The 27,506-nt window shown below is 36.9% G+C and overlaps 1 protein-coding gene across 1 annotated transcript in view; it reads right to left on the bottom strand.

The window, feature by feature from the left end:
* Positions 1 to 27,506, bottom strand: part of PCLO (piccolo presynaptic cytomatrix protein) — a 375,834-nt gene that overhangs the window by 6,521 nt on the left and 341,807 nt on the right. The window contains exon 22 of the mRNA XM_068973161.1: positions 24,818 to 24,891. Within this exon, the coding sequence (XP_068829262.1) occupies positions 24,818 to 24,891 (74 nt within the window). The remainder of the gene's footprint in view (positions 1 to 24,817; positions 24,892 to 27,506) is intronic.

The following is a 27,506-nucleotide window of genomic DNA, read 5'->3' as shown; positions in this document are numbered from 1 at the left end:
GTTTTATAGTTCTTACAGTATAAGCCTTTAATCTCCTTGAACAGGTTTATTCTACTTTAAAAGAGACTTTTTAAAAAACTTTCTCTTTCTGATATTCATTGCTAGTATAAACAAATGCAACAGATTTCTGTATGTTAATCTTGTATCTAGCTATCTTGCTGAATTCATTTATCAGTTCTAGTAGTTTTTGTGTGGAGTGCTGCTGGGAAAGCTGGACGGCCACATGCAAATCAACGAGGTTGGAACACACCCTCATACCATACACAAAAACAAATTCAAAATACACCATACAACTCCTACAAAAGAACACAGGCAAAATATTTTCTGACATAAATAACACTAATGTTTACTTAGGACAGTGTCCAAGGCAATAAAAATAAAAGTAAAAATAAGCAAATGAGACCTAACCACACTTACAAGCTTTTGCACAGCACATGAAACCATAAACAAAATTAAAAGACAATCTATGGACTGGGAGAAAATATTTGCAAAGGATACATCTGACAAAGGTTTAATTTCCAAAATATACAAATAGCTCATACAACTCAACAACAACAAAAGCCCAAAACAGCCCAATAAGAAAGTGAGTAGCAGACATAAGCAGACATTTCTCCAAAGAAGACATACAGATGGCCAACAGACACATTTGCCAAAGTAAAAACAACACCCAGCTGTGGATATGACTGGTGATGGAAGTAAGTCCAGTGCTATAAAGAAGAATATTACATAGGAACCTGAAATGTTAGGTCCATGATTCAAGGCAAATTGGAAGTGGTCAAACAGGAGATGGCAAGAGTGAACATAGACATTTTAGGAATCAGTGAACTAAAATGGGCTAGAATGGGTGAATTTAACTTAGACCATTATATCTCCTACTATGGGTAAGAATCCCTTAGGAGAAATGGACTAGTCCTCATAATCAACAAAAGAAACCAAAATGCAGTATTTGGGTGCAATCTCAAAAACAACAGAATGATCTCTGCTCATTTTCAAGGCAAACCATTCAATATCACAGTAATCCAAGTCTATGCCCTGACAAGTAATGCTGAAGAAGCCGAAGGTGAAGAGTTCTATGAGGACCTACAATACCTTTTAGAACTAACACCCAAAAAATATGTCCTTTTCATTATAGGAGACTGGAATGCAAAAGTAGGAAGTCAAGAGATACCTGGAAAAAACAAAACAAAACAAAACAACAAAAAAGGAGATACCTGGAGTAACAGGCGAATTTGGCCTTGGAGTACAAAATGAAGCAGGGCAAAGGCTAACAGAGTTTTGCCAAGAGAATACACTGATCATAGCAAACACCCTCTTCCAACAACACAAGAGACGACTCTACACATGGACATCACCAGATGGTCAATACCAGAATCAGACTGATTATATTCTTTGCAGCCAAAGATGAAGAAGCTCTATGCAGTCAGCAAAAACAAGATCAGGAGCTGACTGTGGCTCAGATCATGAAATCCTTATTGCAAATTCAGACTTAACTTGAAGAAAATAGGGGAAACCACTAGACCATTCAGGTATGACCTAAATCAAATCCCTTATGATTATATAGTGTAAGTAACAAATTTAAGGAGTTAGATCTGATAGATAGAGTGCCTGAAGAACTACGGATGGAATTTTGTGACATTGTACAGGAGGCAGTGATCAAGACCATTCCCAGGAAAAAGAAAGGCAAAAAGGCAAAATGGTTGTCCGAGGAGGCCCTACAAATAGCTGAGAAAAGAGAAGTGAAAGGCAAAGGAGAAAAGGAAAGATATACCCATGTGAATGCAGAGTTCCAAAGAATAGCAAGGAGAGATAAGAAAGCCTTCCTCAGTGATCAATGCAAAGAAATAGAGGAAAACAACAGAATGGGAAAGACTAGAGATTGCTTCAAGAAAATTAGAGACACCAAGGGAATATTTCATGCAAAGATGGACACAATAAAGGACAGAAATAGTATGGACCTAACAGAAGCAGAAGATACTAAGAAGAAGTGGCAACAATACATAAAAGAACCATACAAAAAAGATCTTCATGATCCAGATAATCATGATGCTGTGTCACTCACCTAGAGCCAGACATCCTGGAATGGGAAGTCAAGTGGGTCTTAGGAAGCATCCCTACAAACAAAGCTAGTGGAGGTGATGGAATTCCAGTTGAGCCATTTCAAATCCTAAAAGATGATGCTATGAAAGTGCTGCACTCAATATGCCAGCAAATTTGGAAAAGTCAACAGTGGCCACAGGGCTGGAAAAGGTCAGTTTTCATTCCAATCCCAAAGAAAGGCAATGCCAAAAAATGTTCAAACTACTGCACAGTTGTACTCATCTCACATGCTTGCCAAGTAATGCTCAAAATTCTCCAAGGCAGGCTTCAGCAATACGTGAACCATGAGCTTCCAGAAGTTCAAGCTGGATTTAGAAAGCCAGAGGAACCAGAGATCAAATTGCCAACATCCACTGGATCATTAAAAAAGCAAGAGAAAAACATCAACTTCTCCTTTATTGACTATGCCAAAGCCTTTGACTGTGTGGATCACAACAAACTGTGGTGAATTCCTAAAGAGATGGGAATACCAGATCACCTTACCTACCTCCTGAGAAATCTGTATGCTGGTCAAGAAGCAACAGTTAGAACTGGATATGGAACAACAGACTGTTTCCAAATTGGGAAAAGAGTACGTCAAGGCTGTTTATTGTCACCTTGCTTATTTAACTTCTATGCAGGGTACATCATGCAAAATGCCAGGTTAGATGAAGTACAAGCTGGAATCAAGATTACTGGGAGAAATATCAATACCCTCAGATATGCAGATGACACCACCGTTATGGCAGAAAGTGAAGAACTAAAGAGCCACTTGATGAAAGTGAAAGAGGAGAGTGAAAAATTTGTCTTAAAATTCAACATTCAGAAAACTAAGATCATGGCATCTGGTCCCATCACTTCATGGCAGATAGATGGGGAAACAATAGAAACAGTGACAGACTTTATTTTTGAGGGGCTCCAAAATCACTGCAGATGGTGACTGAAGCCGTGAAATTAAAAGATGTTTGCTCCTTGGAAGAAAAGCTATGGTCAACCTAGACAGCATATTATAAAGCAGAGATATTACTCTGCCAACAAAGGTCCTTCTAGCAAAGCTATGGTTTTTCCAGTAGTCATGTATGGATATGAGAGTTGGACGATAAAGAAAGCTGAGTGCTTAAGAATTCATGCTTTTGAATTGCGGTGTTGGAGAAGACTCCTGAGCATCCCTTGGAGTGCAAGGATATCAAACTGGTCAATCCTAAAGGAAATCAGTCCTAAATACTCATTGGAAGGACTGATGCTGCAGCTAAAACTCCAATACTTTGGCCACCTGATGCGAAGAACTGACTCACTGGAAAAGACCCTGATGCTGGGAAAGACTGAAAGCAGGAGGAGAAGGGGATGACACAGGATGAGATGAGTGGATGGCATCACTGACTCAATGGACATTAGTTTGAGTAAGCTCTGGGAATTGGTGATGGACAGGGAAGCCTGGCGTGCTGCAGTCCATGGGGTCTCAAAGAGTAGGACATGACTGAGCAACTGAACTTAACTGAATAGACACAGGAAAAGATGCTCAACACTGCTTGCTAATTATTTAAGACATGCAAATCAAAAGTACACTGAACAGAAAGGCCACTATTAAAATGTCAACAAATAACAAATACTGGAGAAAGTGCAAAGAAAAGAACACCCTTCTACTTTGTTGGTAGGAATGTAAACTGGTATGGCCACTATGAAAGCAGTACAGAGGTTCCTCAAAAAACTAAAAATAGAGTTACTGTATGATATGGTAATCCCATCTTGGGCATATTTGCGGACAAAACTACGATTCAAAAAGATACATACACCCCAATGTTCATATCAGCGCTATTTACAAGAGTCAAAAGACATGGAAACAACTTAAATGTCCATGGACAGAAGAATAGATAAAGAAGATGAGATCAACATATATATAATGGACAATTACTCAGTCATGAAAAGAACGAAATAATGTCCTTTGCAGCAACACAAAGGGCCTAGAGATTATTATATGAAATAAGGCCAGAATGAGAAAGGCAATTACCATATGATATCACTTATTTGCAGAATTTAAAATATGACACAAATGAGCTTATTTATGAAACATAAACAGACTCATAGACATAGAGAAATGACTTGTAGTTGCCAAAGGGAAGGGGAATGGGAGGGGGATAGACTGGGATTAGCAGACGCACCCTATTATATATGAAAGAATAAACAAGGTCCTACCGTATAGCTTAAGGAGCTATACTCAATAACCTGTAATAAAACATAAGGGCTTCCCAGGTGACTCAGTGGTAAAGAATCTGCCTGCCAAGCAGGAGATGTGGGTTCAATCCCTGGGTTGAGAAGAAACCCTGGAGGAAAAAATGGCAACCCACTCTAGAATGCTTGCCTGGGAAATCCCTAGACAGAGAAGGCTGGTAGGCTTCAGTCCATGGGTCACAAAAGACTTGGACACGACTTAGAGATTAAACAACAACAATAAACCGTAATGGAAAATAATATGAAAAAGAAATATGTATGTAAAACTATAAATATACATCACTTTTGCTGTACACTAGAAACTAACACCAGAGAAGGCAATGGCACCCCACTCCAGTACCCTTGCCTGGAAAATCCCATGGACAGAGAAGCCTGGTGGGCTGCAGTGCATGGGGTCGCTAAGAATCAGGCATGGCTGAGTGACTTCACTTTCACTTTTCACTTTCATGCATTGGAGAAGGAAATGGCAACCCACTCCAGTGTTCTTGCCTGGAGAATCCCAGGGATGGGGGAGCCTGGTGGGCTTCCGTCTCTGGGGTCGCACAGAGTCGGACACGACTGAAGCGACTTAGCAGCAGCAGCAGCAGCAGAAAATAACACAACATGCAAATCAACTATATTTCAACTAAAAAAAGGGAATAGAAAGAAGAGGGATATAGAGGGCATAGCTAAAAAATGAGATGACAAAATGATAGGTGGGGTGAAAATGGGGATAACAGAGGTAAATGCAAATAATCCCATTTAAAATCTATTAATACATTAGACACATCCTGGGAACGAAATGAAATAAGGTAGAAATCAATCCTATTGGCACAGAATGAAGAAAGGCTTAGGATGATACAGGGAAAAATAAAGAGTAAAGAAATTTCAGAATAATGGTAGATATGTTAGAACCAAAAAATATGATCTGTTATAATTAATTGCTCCAGAAAAAAATAAAAACTAAATTCAAGAGAACAGAAAATAAGATCTATTTAAAATATAAATGTATTTACTTGAAACAACAGAAGAGTGAACATCTGGGTCAAAAGCCTATTGTGTTTTCCTGGAGATCCTAAATTCATATTCTGATATATCCAACTTAAACTACTTCAAGTATACAGAAAAAGCATTTTTAAAAATCCAGGGGAAAAACTAAGTTCCCCAAAAAAGAAACAGATTGCGTTCCTAAAGTATTTCAAAGACTATGTAAAGGATATAGAACCTGTAATAATAGTGAAGGAAAAAGAGATGAAAGAGAGAGAAAGAATGGGAATGAATGGAAAATTTGAAGATGAAATCCAGGAGACCAATACATAATGGAAGAGGAAAGTGGAAAAAAGTATAAGAGTATTGATTTCCTTTGTGCAGAGAGTTAATACAATTTAAATTTGAAATGTAGTATTAAAATACATACTTACTCTCTTAATATTTTCAACTTTGTTTATTAAACTTAGTGAGATTTTTTATAGACTATGGCTAAAATTTATTGAAATATTTTACATGACTAAAATACTTATTGAAATTAAGCTAGTCTTGTTTTTACTATATTACTTTTATTAGATTAAAAAACAATATAATCATTTTTGACAAAGAACAGGAATAATTTAATTCAATTTTAACAAAATTGTGTGTGTGTCCCTTCATCTCTTTAGTTAACTGAAGAAAGTGTAACTGTAAAATTGGTTTATTTTTATCTTCCACAGCTTTCTTTTTTTTTCACACTCTCTTGTGCTGTATTCTGCTTTAAGATATGCAGTGTTCTTTCAACTTTTCCGTTTTCTTAAAGAAGAGTTTACATATATTTTATCTTTGAAAAGCTGTGTTTTTTGCATCTGTATGGAACATTTATGTACATACTTATATCTAGATCTCCAACTAATTTGTATTTTTAGTAAAGTATATTTTAAGAAAACATTGCAATTAACAAAATACAATCATCATTTCACAACAAGAAATAAGGTTGATGTAATCCCCATTTTACAGATGAGAAAACAGTGCTTGAGTATTTTAAGTAACTTGCCAAAGTTAAAGTGCTAGGCAGAACTTTAAACTTCTGGTTTTAAGCACAGGTCTCTATTCTCTCATGAACACCTTATGTTTTCTTATGAATAATACTTTTAAAAACATTGGCTCATTTATGGAAATATTCATATAAAATATTAAAAAATATTATCAGAATGAAAGAATTTTCAGTAGTTCTTTTGCTATTTTATTTTTACCTGGACATAGGACTTTAGAAAGAAAAGAGGCATAGCAAACAATTATTTTAGTTGGTTAAACAATAGCTGGAAGCTACAGTCTTCCTTTACACATTAGATCAGTTATGCAGATTATTGATATGAAAGGACAAAGCAGCAGTAAATACTTCCAGCCCAGGGAAGTCCAATATGTCCAGCAATATTCATTAATTATATGAGATTCTATATATAACTGGCTTAAATATACAAAGTGATTTCAAATAAGTAAATTCATTAAGAAAATATTTTTTAGCTATGTTATTCATATTTTTAACACTTAACTGGGTAGAGTGCACTCTGAGGTTTACTCTCTCCCAGAATTGTAAGCATTATATTGCAATCTGAGCACCTTTTGCCAACAGGAGACCATTTTAGGCAACAATCTCTTTAGAGGCAGTGTTTGCATTTGCAAATTTTCATTAGTAAATACCACATAACAATGCTTCAGGTTACTGGTGTCAGCTACTGCAATATGAATTGGTGTTAGGCAAGATTCACATTTAGCTCTGACTGTCTAACACCTCATAATTTGTTTCTTAGCTCCTATCACTCATTCCAAACCTAAGAAAAGTTTAATATGAAATTATGATGGATTTTAAATACTAGGAATTCTGGCTTCTAACCCCATGAGATGGCAGGCCAGTCATCAAATATCTCTGCTTTGTATTTCTTCATATCGTAAAGTAGAAGTATGTAATAAGCTTATTTACAGGCTATTTATAATATCACTTTGCACTTTATAGAATAATATATTTTTAGACATTTTCTGATGTCATCTAAAGATTATTTAGTCCTAGCCCTCTTCTAAACATCTTCCGTCCTAGATAAGTTTGTCTGTTTACTTGGAGATTCTAAACCTACTCATTACAGAAAATCTTGATAATGTGCTAATACCTGTCAATAACCAAAGTAGTGGTGCATATTACCTCATGTATAATTATATTGCTTTTCATTTCACTTATTTTTACCCTATCAGTATCAAGTCTAAATGATGAGCTAAAAAAACGTTACCACCTCAAAGGTAAATTAACATAATGCCTAAAATGGTAATTATTCAATAAGCATTAATTCTTATTTCTCAACATTTAATGCAAAGGAAGACGAGTTCTAGAAGTAATTGACAGTTTAGACCTAGCATGTGTTATCTATACCTGCGAACCGCTCAATCTATTCGAAGCAAGCAAACAAAACAAAAATATGTGTCTTGACATAGTCATACAAATCAATACTTTGTAAAAGGAAATTTCTTTAAAAAAATTTCTTCTACTTCGCTGAGCCTGTTAGAGAGAGGAAGTAAGCTAACTATAATTTGTTCTGTTCAATAGTCCTCTATAATTGCCAACCTTGTATATCAACCCTACCCTAGAGTCTATGATAAATTTTACTTCTATGCTGAAATTATACCTCTCTCTTCCAAAAGTTCAAATGGTACTCACTAATTTAACGGTGGTACCCAATAATTATCTAAAATTGGCACTTCCTTTTTCTTTACACCTTGTCCTTGAGTAGCAGGAAAAAGCTACAGATCTTCTAACAAGTCTGGTAATCTTATATGTAATGAATTTTATCTCCTAGTAAATCACTATTTTCTAGACGCTGTATTCAAGGCATTCATTTGTTTTAAACTTAGTTCTCAGAAACATGTTTTCTGGACAAAGGCATAGAACATTTTATATGTAGGACTGAGGAGTGAGGAATTATAGTTTTAAAGGCGTATCCTAGTAATTTAATGTTTGAAAGGGGGAAGAAGCAAAATGGAACTAATTTCTTCCTTCTGTAGTACATTACGGAGAAGGCAATGGCACCCTACTCCAGTACTCCTGCCTGGAAAATCCCATGGTTGGAGGAGCCTGGTGGGCTGCAGTCCATAGTGTTGCTAAGAGTCAGACACGACTGGGCAACTTCACTTTCACTTTTCACTTCCATGCATTGGAGAGGGAAATGGCAACCCACTCCAGTGTTCTTGCCTGGAGAATCCCAGGGACAGGCGAGCCTGGTGGGCTGCCATCTATGGGGTCGCACAGAGTCGGACACGACTGAAGTACTTGGCAGCAGCAGTATATTAAATTCTATTTCAAGTGCCCTCATGAAGCTGACTCTCCATAAATCAGCTTGCTCATCCAATGAAAATGATACCACATAGCAGCTCCATTATCTGATTCCTTTTCTACCTCCGTATATAACAGATGATCCTCAATTCTTGGATCCAGTCCTTTTTACAAAAACATACCATTAACAAAGTGTTAGAGAATTTCCAAGACAGGATTTGTAAATGCTTCACGAAGAGATATAAATAATTTCTTTATAAAGAAATTCAGTATAGTTGGTTTTCCAAACAAAATGAATCCTCATCCTAAATATATTTTAAGAAATATAATTTTCTACTCTGTCACAGTTTAAGTATACACTCATTTATAACCAAGTGAATAAATACTACTATGATATTTTAGATGACAATACAAAGTGAATAATTTTAAAGTAATGTATGTAAAATTTAGTCACATTGTCTCATTTATCCTAAACCATTTGAAGTAGACAGAGGCATCACTAACTTCACTTTAAAGAAAGGAGACTGCAAAGTTTAGGTTGACTAATTTGCAAAAATCACATACCTAAAGAAAGATGTTTCCAACAAGACACCCCAAGATTACTGCCAAAATCCTGATTATCTATTACATGAGTGATGATGTGCCAAATTCATGTGTATTCTTGTGACTGTGTATATGTTGAGGGGAGGAAAGTTTGGATTTTTTTTGGCGGGGCATGGCTCAAGATTCGTGGGAAAGTTGTACTGGAAAGACTAGGTACAGACAGGGTGAGCATTTGCTCACCCATTTCCACTTCCCTGGTGGCTCAGAAGGTAAAGCGTCTGTCTACAATGAGAGAGACCTGAGTTCGATCCCTGGGTTGGGAAGATTCCCTGGAGAAGGAAATGGCAACCCACTCCAGTACTCTTGCCTTGAAAATCCCATGGACGGAGGAGCTTGGTGCAGGCTACTGTCCATGGGGTTGCAAAGAGTCGGGCAAGACTGAGCAACTTCACTTTCCTTTCCGAAGTATTAATTTGTGACTCATATATTTCTCAATTTGTTACATGTAGGGAGTTACAATTTACTTGAATGGTATATCAACAATGTATTCAATTTATTAAATAACTCTCCTATTTCAGGCATATTAAATCTATAGACTACTTCCAGCTTTCAAGTGTGTAGATTGTGCCTTATTTACCCTTTTTAGCCTAGAAAAGATACCTAGAATATATTGGATGTTTAATGGATGAATCTGTAAAGTTTTTTCTAATCTTTACAGCAAACCTACAAAACCTGTATCATTTTCATTTAGCTCTTTGGAAAGTGACTTAACAGGCTTGAGGTAAAACCTATGCTCTTCCCATTAAATTAAGCTGAGGCCATAGATTTGGAGATTCTTCTGGGATTTTTTCAAACCTATGGTTTCTCCCCAAATAAATGTTTTTTGTGAATGTATTAATTGCATTCTCTGTTTATATGCATATACAAGCCCGTGTTACTCAAAGTCATGGAGAGACACCCTAGTATATGGTCATGTCTCAAGGCTGAGTGCAGCTGAAAGGGGCATTTTGTTATGTTTTCATTAAATGTTTTTTCAGAGCAGAAGCATTCTGTAAGCTTTCATTAAGGGCTTTATTTGAAATAACCCAGATTCAAGGAGATATTTTATACAGCAAGGCAGGCATTTGGGCCTAATGTGATTTAAGAGTTTTGTGAAAGTAGGACAGAACCGCACATTCTTTCCATCTTCTTACATAAAGAAAGCCTTTCTTTCTGAGACAAAGCCAGAAAGAACATCATTTTAGAAAGAAAAACATAGATTCTTCTGATTGATCTCCAGTGTTTTGGCATTTTTTGGTCCCTATGGTACATGCTCCTTAGCATCCCCTTTACTGTGACTGAAAATAACCAGAGTTCTTTAAAAACAAAACAGCTTTTGATTAAAACCTCCCATCCATTATCTTGTATAAGACCAAACAAACAAACAAACCAAACTAAAACAACAAAAAACATTAGCTGTTAGAGAAAAGAAATTGAAAACCTAAAAGGACATTACATTTTAAATATTTGCAGTTATGAAACACCTCTCAAATGCATCAGGAAAACAAGTCCTAAAGGAATGAAATAGGAGAGCTGGTATGATTAGTGTTAGCTGCTCAGTTGTGTCCGACTCTTTGCAACCCCATGAACCATAGCCCACCAGGCTCCTCTGTCCATGGGATTCTGCAGGCAAAAATACCGGAGTGGGTTGCCATTTCCTTCTCCAGTGTTCTTTCCTCACTGGAAAAGACCCTGATGCTGGGAAAGATTCAAGGCAGGAGGAGAAGGAGATGACAGAGGATAAGATGGTTGGATGGCATCTTTGACTGGGTGGACATGAGTTTGAGCAAGCTCCGGGAGTTGGTGATGGACAGGGAAGCCTGGTGTAGTGCAGTCCATGGGGTCACAAAGAGTTGGACACGACTGAGGAACTGAACTGAACTGAACTGAACTGAATGTTCTTTTCTAGAGATGCATTAAGTTTAAGAAGACAGGCATTGTTTAGACCTCCCATCTAAACTTCTCTTGACCTTTGATCTAAAACCAGGAAGATTACCCACTTAGGAGAAGTGGGTATATTTTCTATTTACAGAAAAATCTTAACATCATCATGTAATGATTTTAGAATATAAAATCAGATAATAGCATAATGTTAGGGACACTAGAAGCTCCTATGAGAAAAACAGTTTTGTTGGTAAGAGTGAAGCTGCCATCCCATTGTAGAATAATCTCCAGTTTCTCACAGCAGTGGATGGTGATCAAGCAGTCAGGTAACCTCTGCAAAAACCAGAGAAAACCACCTAAATGACAGTTGATTATGAGAGTCATATGCTTACATTGGCCCACTAGGTTATTTATATCTTCTGCTTTGTTTGCCGGAGAAGGCAGTGGCACCCCACTCCAGTACTCTTGCCTGGAAAATCCCATGGGTGGAGGAGCCTGGTAGGCTGCAGTCCATGGGGTTGCTAAGAATCGGATACGACTGAGCGACTTCACTTTCCCTTTTCACTTTCATGCACTGGAGAAGGAAATGGCAACCCCCTCCAGGGTTCTTGCCTGGAGAATCCCAGGGACGGGGGAGCCTGGTGGGCTGCCGTCTCTGGGGTCGCACAGAGTCGGACACGACTGAAGTGACTTAGCAGCAGCAGCTTTGTTTGTGTTTAGATTAATTCTGCCACTATTAACACACAGTAATTTTTATCCTCCTGTCAGTTTCAACTGATTCCCCACTTTATTTAACTAATGTTCATTCTATAAACCATTTCTCATTCAGTTTTTGCCATAAGCCCTTTGTCTCCCTTGTCCTTAACTGGCGAATATACAATAATTCTACCTCAACTTTGTGTTCTCAACCTACTTGTACTCTATGTGTACATATTTGCTGCTCCAGTTCCCCTTTTCATCAGTCTTACCTTGCTTTGCCCCAAGAACACTGGCTTGAACTTCACCTAATTCACAATATTGTGCAAAATTCACAATCAATATTGTGATTCAGTTACACATATATACATTTTTCAGATTATTTGCCATTATAGGTTATTACATGATATTGGATATAGTTCCCTATGTTGTATAGTAAATCCCTTTTGTTTATCTATTTTATATAATAGTGTATATATGTTAATCCCAACCTCTTAATTATTTTATCTCCCACTTGACTTTCCTCTTTGGTAACCATAAATTGTTTTCTATGTCTGATTTTATTTCTGTTCTGTATATAAGTTCATTTGTATTATTTTTTAGATTACACATTTAAGTGATATCATATGACATTTGTCCTTGTCTGAATGCCATTTCCTTCTCCAGGGGATCTTCCCAACCCAGGGATCAAACCCAGGTCTCCCGCATTGCAGGCAGATGCTTTACCGTCTGAGCCATCAGGGAAGCCCATAATAATTTCTAGGTCCTCACTTAAGCAAAAGAGAGAAAGGGAGAGAAAAGCCCTTGTCATAAGGGCCTGGGGGTAGTTCACAGAGTCAGAGGAAAAAGCTTTTAGTGGTGCTGATGGTACAAAAAGAAGACTTCCCTAACAGAGTCAAGTGGAGTTTGCTCCTTGCATACGTTCTTAGAAAAGTCAAGGTGAAGACTGAGCCTCAAAGGATAAACATATGTTTTCCAAGATAAAGCCACTTGAGAAGGGGTGATCATAGTAAGTAAACAGCATGAGCAAATGTAAGCAATTTTGGTATTACAAGATATAAATATGGTATGTGTACATGCTAAGTCACTTTAGTCATGTCTGACTCTTTGCAATGCCATGGATTGTAGCCCACCAATCTCCTCTGTCCATAGGATTCTCCAGACAAAATTATTGGAGAGGATTGCTGTGCACTACTCCAAGGGATTTTCCTGACCCAGGGATTGAACCTGCCTCTCTTATGTTTCCTGCACTGGCAGGAAGGTTCTTTACCACTCGTGCTACATGGGAAGCCCAAATACAGTATCAGCTCACTGCCATTCAGTTCAGTCGCTCAGTCGTGTCCGACTCTTTGCGACCCCATGAATCGCAGCCTGCTAGGCCTCCCTGTCCATCACCAGCTCCCGGAGTTCACTCAAACTCACGTCCAACAAGTCAGTGATGCCATCCAGCCATCTCATCCTCTGTCGTCCCCTTCTCCTCCTGCCCCCAATCCCTCCCAGAATCAGGGTCTTTTCCAAAGAGTCACCTCTTCGCATGAGGTGGCCAAAGTACCAGAGTTTCAGCTTTAGCATCAGTCCTTCCAATGAACATCAGGACTAATCTTTAGGATGCACTGGTTGGATCTCCTTGCAGTCCAAGGGACTCTCAAGAGTTTTCTCCAACACCACAGTTCAAAAGCATCAGTTCTTCATATAACAGGATGTAAATATAAAGGATGTAATATATCCAGTCAAACACTAGGACATGTCAGAAGATAAACTGCAGAAGTCGAAGGAGGGGCTCGTTGTATTATTATTTTGTTGTATTATTAATAGACTCTTTCTAGAGGCAGGTGGCTCTGGGATAAAGAATCCACTGGCCAATGCAGGAAACACAGGTTTGATCCTTCCTTGGTCTGGGGAGATCCTCTGACGGGGTACAGTTCATAGAGCTGAAAAGAGCTGGACTCAACTGAGCACACATGAGCAATGAGAGTCAGGCAGCCAAGAGGGGTCCACAGAGACCTTTTACACTGGAGAGTGAAAAAGCCATATTAGTGCTATCAAAGGTGATCTTGAAGATGATGATACTGTAGGTGAAGAGAACAGTTAGGAGACTAGAAACTTCTCTGGGTGAGATGTGATGAAAACCTAAAATTGGGCAGTCACTGGGAGAAAAGAAGGAAGACATTTTAAAAACACGTAAGAGGTAAAATCTTCAAGAATTTGGCAATTACCCAAATAAGGAAATGAGACAGCAACTGGAAGAATAAAGAGACCAAATTTAAAATATAAAATGTAGGAAGCACCAAAAAGGACAGAAATGGTATGGACCTAACAGAAGCAGAAGATATTAATAAGAGGTGGCAACAATACACAGAAGAACTATACAAAAAATATCTTCATGACCCAGATAAGCACGATGGTGTGATCACTCACCTAGAGGCAGACTTCGTGGAATGTGAAGTCAAGTGGACCTTACGAACCATCAGTACCAACAAAGCTAGTAGAGGTGATGGAATTCCAACTGAACTATTCAAATCCTGAAATATGATACTGTGAAAGTGCTGCACTCAACACGCCAGCAAGTTTGGAAAAGTCAACAGTGGCTAGAGGACTGGATAATGTCAGTTTTCATTCCAATCCCAAAGAAAGGCAAAGCCAAAAAATGTTCAAACTACTGCACAGTTGCACTCATCTCACACGATAGCAAAGTAATGCTCAAAATTCTCCAAGCCAGCCTTCAACAGTATGTGAACTGTGAAATTCCAGAAGTTCAAGCTGGTTTTAGAAAACTCAGAAGAACCAGAGATCAAACTGCCAACATCTGTTGGATCACTGAAAAAGTGAGATAGTTCCAGAAAAACATCTATTTCTGCTTTATTGACTATACCAAAACCTTTGAATGTGTGGATCACAACAAACTGTGGAGAATTCTTAAAGAGATGGGAATACCAGACCACCTTACCTACCTCCTGAGAAATCTGTATGGGGGTAAAGAAGCAACAGTTAGAACTGGACATGGAACCTCAGACTGTTTCCAATTGGGAAAGGAGTACGTCAAGGCTGTTTATTGTCACATCATTTACTTAACTTCTATGCAGAGTACATCATACAAAATGCCAGGCTGGATGAAGCATAAGCTGGAATCAAGATTGCCGGGAGAAATATCACTAACTTCAGATATGCAGATGATACCGCCCTTATGGCAGAAAGCAAAGAAGAACTAAAGAGCTGCTTGATAAAACTGAAACAGGAGAGTGAAAAAGCTGACTTAAAACTCAACATTCAGAAAACTAAGATCATCGCATCTGGTCCCATCACTTCATGGCAAATATATGGGGAAAGAGTGGAAATAGTCAGACTTTATTTTTGGGGGCTCCAAAATCACTGCAGATGGTGACTGCAGCCATGAAATTAAAAGACGCTTACTCCTTGGAAGGAAAGTTATGACCAACCTAGATAGCATATTCAAAAGCAGAGACATTACTTTGCCAACAAAGGCCAGTCTAGTCAAGGCTATGGTTTTTCCAGTGGTCACGTATGGATGTGAGAGTTGGACTGTGAAGAAAGCTGAGCATTGAAGAACTGATGCTTTTGAACTGTGGTGTTGGAGAAGACTCTTGAGAGTCCCTTGGACTGCAAGGAGATCCAACCAGTCCATCCTAAAGGAGATCAGTCCCAGGTGTTCATTGGAAGGACTGATGCTAAAGCTGAAACTCCAATACTTTGGCCACCTCATGCGAAGAGTTGACTCATTGGAAAAGACTCTGATGCTGAGAGGGATTGGGGGCAGGAGGAGACGGGGACGACAGAGGATGAGATGGCTGGATGGCATCACCGATTCGATGGACATGAGTATGAGTAAACTCCGGAGTTGGTGATGGACAGGGAGGCCTGGCATGCTGCAATTCATGGGGTTGCAAAGATTTGGACACGACTGAGCGACTGAACTGAACTGAACTGAAAATCACTGCAGATGGTGACTGATGCCATTGCTCCTTGGAAGAAAAAATACGACCAACCTAGACAGCATATTAAAAAGCAGAGACATTACTTTGCCGACTAATGTCCATCTAGTAAAAGCTATGGTTTTTCCAGCAGTCATGTATAGATGTTAGAATTGGACTAAAGAAACCTGAGTGCCAAAGAATTGATGCTTTTGGACTGTGGTGTTGGGGAAGACATGTGAGATTCCCTTGGACTGCTAGGAGATCCAACCAGTCCATCCTAAAGGAAATCAGTCATGAATATTCATTGGAAGGACTGATGCTGAAGGTGAAACTCCAATACTTTGGCCACCTCATGTGAATAACTGACTCATTTGAAAAGACCCTGATCCTGGGAAAGATTGAAGGCAGGAGGAGAAGAGGATGAGAGGATGAGATAGAGGATAGGTAGAGGATGAGATGGTTGGATGGCATCACCGACTCAATGGATATGAGCTAAGTAAACTCATAGGGGAGTTGGTAATGGACAGGGAGGCCTGGCGTGCTGCAGTCCATGGGGTCGCAGAGTCAGACACGGCTGAGTGACTGAACTGAACTGATAATTACTTTCCTCCTTAGTATATGTCCTGTACACACACTCACATACTCATCAGGATGCAGAAGGATCTGATTCATCAAGCTTTCTACATTTGGAACAAGAGACCAACGTCACCATATATAGACAAAGTTAAGTGAGTAAAATTTGTGTTCTCCCTCATTCAAACTCCATTTTACTCTTTAATTCATCTTTAAAATGTACTCTGAAGTGCTTACCAGCTGGCTCTTTAAAGCACAGCCAATTTCTTTCTTTAAAATTCTGTGGAACGTAGGTTTGCATTTTATTATTTCCCTTCATCACTTTTTACACTGACCTCTGTTAACACTTTTCAACTTCTTCATTTTAAATCAAAATTATGTTTAACTACTGATCACTTATAGTGATCATCACTATATCACATTACAGCTACAGTGATGTAGCTGTAAGATGCTAGTGCCCAAAGATGTTTTATTTGCACTTTGATTTTGAATCATTTTTTGAACAAAACGATCCATTCCTATTTGTCTTTTTAGAGAGGTCTCAGAGTGGTCTATCCTCTTTTTTTCCTACTGCCGACTTTGTCTGTATTCTAGTCCTTATCCTTTCTTACTTGGACCACTGAATTGCCTCCTAACTGGTCCCCTGACTGCAGACATGATCCCTTGTAATCCATCCTTCAGAACAGCAAATCTGATCATGGAATTTTCCTTTGCTTCCAGCTGCCTGTCTACAGCATAGAGTCTAAATCCCTCCTGACAGCGTCTGATACTTGTCAAATTATGTGAGCTGTGATTACCTTTCAAGCCTTGTCTCTCCAAGACAGAGCTCTGCTATAGTCACACAGAAGTGCCCACAGGTTCACCAAGAATTCACATTCTCTCACCTTACAGAGGTTTGAACAGCAAGTTCCCTCTTATTAAAAACCTCACTAGCACTCCTCCTATTAGATTACTCATTACTTTTATTTCAAGAAGAATCTAAAAAAAAAAGTATTCCCTGCCAGGGAGGCTTTTCTTACTCAACCTAAAGCAGAGTGACAGTACTGACATTTATCTACCTCTGTCATAACTCAGCCCAGCTGTACATGAATATATCTGTCTGCTGCAGGGCACTGATTCTTTCTAGGGGAGACTGAGCACTAACCATCTTCTGTTGAGTCAATGGGGCTTTGTGAAAAAAGCACAAGCAATAAAAATGAGGAGTTATTATACTTTCAAGTAGATAATCTAGTTTTTAATTGAAGCAACATCATTTCTGTGGTTCCAGGGTAGCAAAGTTCTTAAAAGCTTGTCCATCAACATACAGGGCTAACATTACTTTTTAAGACATTTGGGTATAGCAGGTAAATTAAAAGAATCTTAAATTTTAAGACTCTCTTAAGTTTTAAGATATTTTGTATAAATATCAACTTCAATTTCACAGGTGTATTTCTAGGTTTGATTTATCCTTCAGTCTCTCAGAGTTTTAATGTCTTGACTCAAAAATGTTTATTTTGTAGGTATTTTGTATAAGTCTCTGTGCTAGACCTTGGGATCATAAATATTATAATATCTATTTTAGAGGGTTATTATGAAAATAGGCCACCAGATTTTTACAGATCCTAGCAAAACCTTTAACAAATAAATGTCAGTTGTAATGTTGCTGTGGTTATAGCTGTTAAGGAGAACGTGCTAGGGCTTTTGAGGATAAGTCTTCAAGTAGAATGGATATATATATATATATAATTCAATAGCAAGGATGTTATAATAAAATGTGCACGGTAAAGCACATTTAGTACTTCATACACCAATGACAGTTGTCTGGGCTTTAGGGAGCAATGCAAATTACAGAAATCACTGCTACTGCTAAGTCACTTCAGTCGTGTCCAACTCTGTGTGACCCCATAGATGGCAGCCCACCAGGGTCCCCCATCCCTGGGATTCTCCAGGCAAGAACACTGGAGTGGGATGCCATTTCCTTCTCCAATGCATGAAAGTGAAAAGTGAAAGGGAAGTCCCTCAGTCATGTCCGACTCTATGCGACCCCATGGACCGCAGCCCACCAGGCTCGTCTGTCCATGGGATTTTCCAGGCAAGAGTACTGGAGTGGGGTGCCATCGCCTTCTCCAACAGAAATCAAAATGGTATATTATTTAGTGGATAAGAAAGTATCTGCTTTTGATTATAACAGTCGAAAATTTCATTTGCTTGATGCAAGAAAATACTCAAATACAGAAGATGACTTGGGTAGATAGCAAAGCATTTTTTTAAAATAAAAGATTTAAACAGACAAATGCTTCTTTCCTACAATTGTACTGTTGCAAAGCAAATAATAGAATATATTGATTTTTTAGAAACTAACAGTCAAACAGTAAAGAAGTAGTGTGCACTCTCCTCAGAATATATTATCTCATGTCTGTGTTATTTTTTTATCTTTAAAATTGGTTTATTTAGGGAAAGTGCCACTTGGTTGAGCAAGGGCTACTTATGTGATGTGTCAGTCTTTATTTTTGGGAAGTTCTACTATTTGTTTTTTACTCAAATATAGGTGTTTTTTTTTTTCTATAGAAAGTTATATAAATTTCCAAATGACTCTCTGGATCAAATAAATCAGAATTTTTCAATTAGAAAAAGTAACTGATAATCTAAATAGTGGAAAAATGAATTATCATCAATGAATTTTGCGTTTTCCAAAACTCTGAAATTTTCTTTTTGCTGGCTAAATGAATAAAATGCTAAAACTACTTGGTAGTTTGAATTCTGCAGCATTTTTGTCTACAGAGATTTTGTATTTTATTGGTATCAGTTAAAGTTAGGTGTCTTAAATGTGAAAAAGCTTGCTCTATATAGCATTGGTGCTATGAGAATATATTTAGTGAGTATGTAAAATAGAGTACTTAGTTGTAGTAACTCTTGCTAAAAGCTTTCAAGAGAATGGATATTCATTACTATTTAGGCTAATAGTAGGAAGTTACTATTACTCATAACTTTTAGCAGAATGGATATTCATTACTATTCAGGGTAGTTTGTGCCAGGTTGCTTTAGTCATGTCTGATTCTTTGCATTCCCATAGACTGTAGCCCACTCCATGGACTCTAGCCCATCCCATAGACTGTAGCACACTCATGGACTCTACCCCACCCCATGGACTGTAGCCCACCAGGCTCATCTGTAGATGGGATTTTGCAGTCAAGAATACTTGAGTGGGCTGCCATTTCCTTCTCCAGGTGATTTTCCCAACCCAGTGATTGAACCCTTCTCTCTTATATCTCCTGTACTGGCATTCGGGTTCTTTACCACTAGTGCCTGGGAAGCCCTAATAGAAGGAGGTTATTTGAGGATTCCCTGGTGGTACAGACGGTAACAAACCTGTCTGCAATGCAGGAGACTTGGGTTGGATCTCTGGGGTCACAAAGAGTCAGACATGACTGAGCAACTAACACTTCAAATCACTTCAGGAAGTTATTTATTGTAAACAATACCATTTTTTTCCTCATACTTATCAATATGGTTTGATCACTATCCCTAATTTTTAATTTCCTCATATATCAAAAGATTGAATTATTTTACATAATTTTATGACTTCTTCATAAAAAATCAATTCTCCCATGGCCCAACTCTTTTTACTTTGACCGAACTTCTCATTTCCCCTAACCCTTAATACAGAGAAGGCAATGGCACCCCACTCCAGTACTTTTGCCTGGAAAACGCCATGGACAGACGAGCCTGGTAGGCTGCGGTCCATGGGGTCGCGAAGAGTTGGACATGACTGAGCGACTTTCCTTTCACTTTTCACCTTGATGCATTGGAGAAGGAAATGGAAACCCACTCCAGTGTTCTTGCCTGGAGAATCCCAGGGACAGGGGAGCCTGTGGGCTGCCGTCTATGGGGTCACACAGAGTTGGACATGACTGAAGTGACTTAGCAACCCTTAATAACCCTGGAGAAGGAAATGGCAACCCACTCCAGTATTCTTGCCTGGAGAATATCATGGACAGAGAAAGCCTGGCAGGCTACAAGTCCATGGGATGGCAAAGAGTCAGACATGACTGAGCAACTAACACAACCCTTAATAAAGTTACAGAGAAGAATCTACTGTCAACCCTTTATATCTGTTTCTTTGGTTCTTTTACATTCTTATTTCTCAAAGTAATTTTGTGTTGCCTTTATAATTTATTTATATTTAAATTTTGGTCTGTCAAGATTTAGTCTTCCCTCATCCAGACGGAGGAGCCTGGTAGGCTACAGTCCATCGGGTCGCTAAGAGTCAGACACGACTGAGCGACTTCACTTTCTCTTTTCACTTTCATGCATTGGAGAAGGAAATGGCAACCCACTCCACTGTTCTTGCCTGGAGAATCCCAGGGACGGGGGAGCCTGGTGGGCTGCCGTCTCTGGGGTCGCACAGAGTCAGACACTGAAGTGACTTAGCAGCAGTAGCAGCACACATCCCAAACTGATTTTATTCAACCCTTACACTTAATGAGTAGTTTGTGGATAGAATTTTAGTTTATATTCTGTTCTACTTGGAATTTCAAGGGCATTACCCATGACTCTCTTTAAAGTGTTTATTATTGCTGTTGATACACTGTATGAATGCTTATCCTTCCTCCTTTGTATGTAATATATTTTAACTATGTAAAATACATAGTTATGTATTTTAATGTATTATGTAATGTATTTTAAACAACTATAAGCTAGTTGTTTATAAAAACATTTGGAATCTGCTTTATATCTCTTGCTGTTTTGAGTATAGTAACTTTGTGGAAATTTTTAAAATCAGATAGAACAAGATTTAAAGTTGTTTTATAAGCTGCATAATGCCTATAATGTAATTGATATTAATTTTAGTTAACAGGCCATAATCAGCAACAATGTTGATTATTTTCCTTTCCAATAATTGCAGACAGTTTTATAAATTTAAAATATTTTTCATGCAAAAGTGCTCTAACCATTAATATTAAAAAAGGATGGAAAGTACAATTGGCAAAAGTCAGGCGATACTAGATTATATATCAGTAGATTTTAACCTTTGCCATTTAATTAGTTGACTCTTGGTGAATAGTTCCATTGTCTGGGTCTCTGTTTCTATAGCTTTAAAGTGGAAATCATTATTGTATATTTATATCCCCCACTGTTTCATGAAAATGAATCAGAAAATGCATTCATATTTTAAAGGCATTTAGAACAAAGTAAAACTATGTATCTGTAGTATTTATATGTCTTTTTTGTTAATTTCCCACATCTATGCTAAGAGAATATTCTTGGTTTATATTCATTCACTACCCTTTACTATGTTTTAAAGTCCTTGTTTTGATTCAAATGCCTCTGTCTCATAAATAAATCAGAGCACTAACTCCCAATGCAAGTATTTCAGGGACTTCTAGGCAATGAAGACATTTCCAGAAGATATTAAAAACTGCCATTACAAATATTAACTTCAGAAAGTCTAAAATGTTCTGGGCTTATATTTAGCAATTGCCAATTCTTTGATTTGTGCTTATGGCTAAGAAATGGTCAAGAAATATTAAAGAAATTTAATTCATTTCTAGTGGTCAGTTAATAACCTCCGGTGATGAATCTGTCTCAGGTAAAGACCCTGAATTATTTTTTATTTCAATAATAGACTGTTTTTAGAATATGCTTTATATGTTAAATTCCCAGTGAGGAATCAAGGACTAGAAATCATTACCACTGAATTTTAAACTCAGGTGATTTAGGAAAGCATAATAAGGTCTGTGAAAGCCATCCTTCATGGAGAGGAGGTATTACTATACAAGGGATCACATGAGAATTATTCTGGGAAGAAAAATGGTTTGAAACACTGTAATAAATTATATATATATATATATGATAAATATACTTTTCAAAACAAACTAGAAAATGTAGGACCCTGAAAACATCTTTTCTGTTGGAATGACAAAGGGAAAAAAAGAGAAGCCATTTTAGAAAACATGAGTTTAAAAGTCTTGGGAAAAAGCAGGCCAGGAGTGATCACTTACATGATAACAGGCAATGATAGGGGGCACTGCAGGCGGACTCTTTACCAGCTGAGCTACCAGAGAAGCCCCAGGGACAATGACAGCTAGCATATACTGAGTATAAGCCAGTCACGGTACCAAGTACCTTAACTATTTCCATCAATCCTGGCAGCACACACTCATGGTAGGTACTATTGTTATTCTTACTTTTGTAGACTAGGAACCAGAGACTTGGAAAATTTGAGTAATGTGTCTAATACCATACATATAAAAATAGTTATGTTCATATTAACGTTTAAAAATATATACCTTGTTCATGAGTAAGAAAATACTATATGTAAAGATGTCAATTTCCTCAAAACAGTATCTGAATTATAGTATAATTCCAACAAATATTCATGTACAACTTCCTTTGCTTCTCAACAAAGAGTTTTCTTTTTTAAAGACTGAGAAATGGCTAAAAGCAGTCTAATTTAGAAAAACCAAAAATAAAACAAGAATAACAACGAGACAGGCACCGACAGATACAAATAGGATGAAAGGTCAACAAAAGGTTCCGTTAAGTCCATTACCAGACATAAACATTCTTGAAAACTCTGAATATGATTGATATGGTATTTCATACTAGTTAGGAAAGGAAAGCTTATTACCTTATCACCTTATCACACGGATAAAACATTTTACTTAATTCAATATTACCTTTCACACCACAAAATAGCTAGAAGAAAACAGAAATAATTATGTACCTAGTATCCTCCATGTGGAAAAAGAATATTCAAGCAAATGATTAAAGAAGAAATAAATAAAATTATAAATTTGATCTCACATATTTTGGAATACAAGTTTAGGAATAAAAGTCAGGGATTTAAATTGCCATTTTAAAAGGCTTGGACACACCTTTTGTTCACATTTATGTTACTCATACCCATGGATTGAACAACCATGGATTGTGCTACAATCTAAGCTTCATCCCCAGTGCTTACCCTAGTGCCATTAACAACAGTATTTGCTGAGGGACTCCTTGGATATTCTAGTAACATCTGCTACTCTGTTCTAGTTGGGGGTCTTTCAGAATGATTTTGCATTTTTGTCTCTGCAAGCTAATTTTTAAACAACCCAGTTGGACAAGGAAATGAAATTAAATGAAAAATTTACATAGAGCACTTGTATATTCTAATCTACAAAGCCCTGGAGGGATAACTATCATTTACTCCATTTTCTTTTTCCTATTGGAGAAAATATTTGGAGAAAATAATTAAACAAAACAAAACACAACACTTTTTTTGTGTGTGTTTATGAAAACAAGGCAAGACAGAGGACTCCAGTTCCGAGACCTATTTTTTTTCTTGGTCAGGAAGTCATTTCTGTTCTACACTTGCTTCATGGACAAAATATGTTCATACACCTAAGAAGGACTCATATTAACCACTGTTACAGTTACATGTAAAAGATATCTATATAAAATAGACGAGATACCAGTTAAAATGAGATTTGCGTTATTTCTATATAAACCCTTATGCTTGATAAAACTTCCAATATGAAATCAAGTCTTGATCTCTTTCCTAAACCGCTGCCCTCCCCCTCCCCCCCACCACATCCTTAGGTTGACATCCTTAGGTGATGTGCTTTCACATACTCAATTATTTGAAAATACTTGTGAGTAGAATTTAGCATATTACGAAAATAGTAGAGGTTTATTTGTGCTGGCCCATTGAAAATGAAAATTGAGTGATCAAATTCAGGCTTCCAAAGATACTTAAGAGAATAAGTAATTTATTAGGGTTATTTGTTCTTTAAATGCACGCAGCCAGGCATATGAAGCCTCATACAGAGTTGAGATCCTAACGCCTCCTGCTAAAGCTTGTGAACATCTGGTTTCAGAGAATAAATGGGTCATGTCAGTCATTATATGTAATGTACATGGATACCCACCAGCAAAGAATAACACAATTAGAAATTTAAGAAATGTGGCAAAGGGCCAAATTGTCTATTTTGAGTGTATTATAAGTTTTCAAGGTAAGCTGGGGAAACACCAGTATAATTGGAAAGTCTAATTGATTTGATCTAAATCTTTAAAGTGGTCTTGCATAAGCTCTCCCAAGAAGTGCATATTTTATTTGGAGGAATATCACTCTTTTGGATCAGATCTAAGTGGCTTTGTCTTATATCTACTTCTAATTTAATAATAGCTACAATTTAAAGAATACTAATCATGTGCCATACATGGTGCTTATTTGCTTTTTACATTGTGCACTTACTTAAACTATGAGCATTCAATTATTCATTAGCAGAAATAGTTCGCAAAAATTACTATTTTCCACTACAACTTAGAATTTCAGAACCTTTGATTGATCTTATATTCTGACACACTGAATTAATCTCACGCTAGGATTAAAATCTATGAGTCAGTGCTGTACAGAAGATGAAACATTATTAGAAAAAAATGACTAAGAGGAAAACAGATTCAAAAAAAATCAGAACTCATAAGAAGTTGACTTGTTCAATAAGTAGTACTTAGAATTCAACATTAATATTAAAACAAAAACATACAAACAAACAAACAAATCTGTATAGCAAACAGATTCAACCAAAATCCAGGATAGTAAATTTTAACTTACCTTCAGTGTCTGCTAGTCCTATGCCTACTCCTGTCTGTTTTATAGGCTCTTGCCCATTCTGTCCCATCTTTCCTCTGTTTAGAAAGGAAATAAAAGTTTATATACTTCAATTATGATCTTAAATGCAAACGTGAAGTCTAAGTTTGAAAAAATAGAATGTGACATTATATATTCAGACCTGCAACAAATTACTTGAATGGCAAATATAAACATAATAAATTGATTCCCATTATGTTAATTTTAAAGTGGATATTTGTTCATTATTCCTATTTAGGCTAAACATTGTACTTCAAAATTCAGTGTTCTATTCATGGATTCATTTGTCAAAGATCAGACCATCATGAAATCTTCTAATTTTGTTTTGGAATGGGGATTTTTTTTTTTTTCTTACCATTTTTAACTCAAGAAGGAGGGTTTTTTAGATCTACACTTTGTTATGATGAGTTGTATAGATCTTTTGGTGAGAAGGGAAATTTTGAATTGAATAACTTAAAATAATATTGAAACAATATGGATGTTTATTTCTTTCAGATCCTTCCTGAGTGTAGCTTATTGGCTTTTGAAGTCATCCTGCTTGGTCTCTACTTCTGGCTCTACTACTTTATGCTGTCATTTAAGGTAAATCTACTTATCTTGTGAAGACTATTTCTTCTTTTGTAATTTAAGGATAGTAACACGAGTTACCCTTTGGTTGTGAGAAAATCACATGGAAAATGAATATAACTGCTTAGCACAGTGACTGAAACAGCATAATATTCAATATATATAAAGTGCTGATAGGTAGTTGCATACATAATGGCTTTAGAATTCAACCAATGGCTGCAAACCATTTTTAGTTTTGGCCTTCAACTTCTTGGAAGGCCAAACAGATGAAGAACTCAGGAGACTCTGAGCCCTGTGAGTTCAGAATATTGATAATGTAACTGCCAAAAGACTATAGGCACTTCTTGTTTCTTCAGAGAAAAAGTTACATGGGATACAAAAGATTCTGAAATTGCCCTTATATGTAATTATAAGAGATGGTCTAAAAAGATGGACTAAAAAGGTTTAAGTGTTTTAGAAAAAGGTGCTTGATCAAAGAAATGTCTTGATATTATACTTTCCAGACAACAATTCTAACATGGCAGTATTTATTAACAATTCATTTTTATTCTCACAAAAATATTTAATTTGCCCAACCAGTGAAAATGTAACCATACTTATTTCTTAAGAATCCAGTTTTATCTTACTTGAAAACTGCTCTAAAGATCCTCTTCTCATTTTACTGAAATGGTTCTGTACATAATGAAAGAGGAACTGATGTAAATTCAACAATTATTCTACCTTGAAAGCCAGTATATTATTCCAGTATAACAATCCTAGGTCAAAGTTTTAAGCACACATTTTTAATAATTGATATTGTGAAGGATAAAGTTAGAAATGTTAGAAATTATATATATATATATGTCTGCATCTGAATATGTACAAAACTCTTGATTAAGCAATGTACAAAACTTCAGCTTATGTAATTACTTCAGTGAGATCACAACAAAGAGTTGATAAGTTAAAAAAATTAACTTTGCTGTATCTGCTACTATTACACAGGGAGAAAGCCTAACAGTAGCAATCTTACCTTTAGCAGTACCCTGTATTAGTAGAGCTGGCCAAACCACAACCTGTTATTGAGCCATACTCAGGTGAAAGTGAGAAACATTTTAGCAGTGCTAATCTAGTAGATCAGAGTGCTAAAAAATTACCATTCTATTCTATGCCAGACTTTAACAAAATAAGTATAATTTTCAGTAATTGTAACAAGAATTTTTTGGATAATTTTTTATTTGGTCTTGAGGTTTAGATTTAATATTTTAATGATGCTATTCAGCTGCAGTACTTGCTTCTATTGAAAAGTGATTTTAACATTTGGTATTTAGCCAAAATATATATTAGGTGCATTTCTAAGATTATACAGAAAACTTGCAGCACCGCAAAAGCTAAATGAAGTACAAAGGAAATATAACTGTTGGTCATATAAAGGATTCAATGTTTTGAATTCTCAATAAATAACCTTCAGCTGGGAACATTCTGACTGCACAAACGATAATGCTTATTTGTTAAACAATCACCAAGTAGTTATTGAACATTTATGCTAGCCCAAGCAATAATTCTGTTAGATACAAAAGGAGATAAAAGAACCACCAAATACTGATTCTTACATATCTCCTGTAATGCTTTAGAAAAGAGAACTTTCTTTGTGCTCATATGGGAAAACAATAGTTTCCTAGCTTTTGATTTACAAAAGAAACAGGAAAATGGGAAAAAACAAAATTGAAATATGGTCTGTAGGTAAAAAAAAATCCACTTTAGACATTCAGATATTGAGGAAATAATGTACTTATGCTCTGGAAGTTATAAATTTTGTCATCAGTGTTAAATTATATATCTTGAAAGGTACAGATAAATTGGAAGTCATGTGTGGTGCAAAACCTTTACTGACATACGATATTCACAGCTTGGAGACAGGTATGCAATGACTTTGCAGAAATTCTCTTCTGTTAAATTGGATCATCAATGTGTGGACCTATGAGATTGTACCCCTTTTAGAAATCATTGCCAATAAAAACGAACTGATTAAATACAAATAAGTCCATTGAATCCACAACCTACATCTTAAAAGAGTAGATGGATAGATAATCCAATATCGAGTCAAGAA

This window comes from Capricornis sumatraensis, chromosome 5 (genome assembly GCF_032405125.1).
Source record: "Capricornis sumatraensis isolate serow.1 chromosome 5, serow.2, whole genome shotgun sequence".
NCBI lineage: Eukaryota > Metazoa > Chordata > Mammalia > Artiodactyla > Bovidae > Capricornis > Capricornis sumatraensis.
The sequence above is the reverse complement of the archived record's forward strand: the minus strand, read 5'-3'. Positions and strand labels throughout refer to the sequence as shown.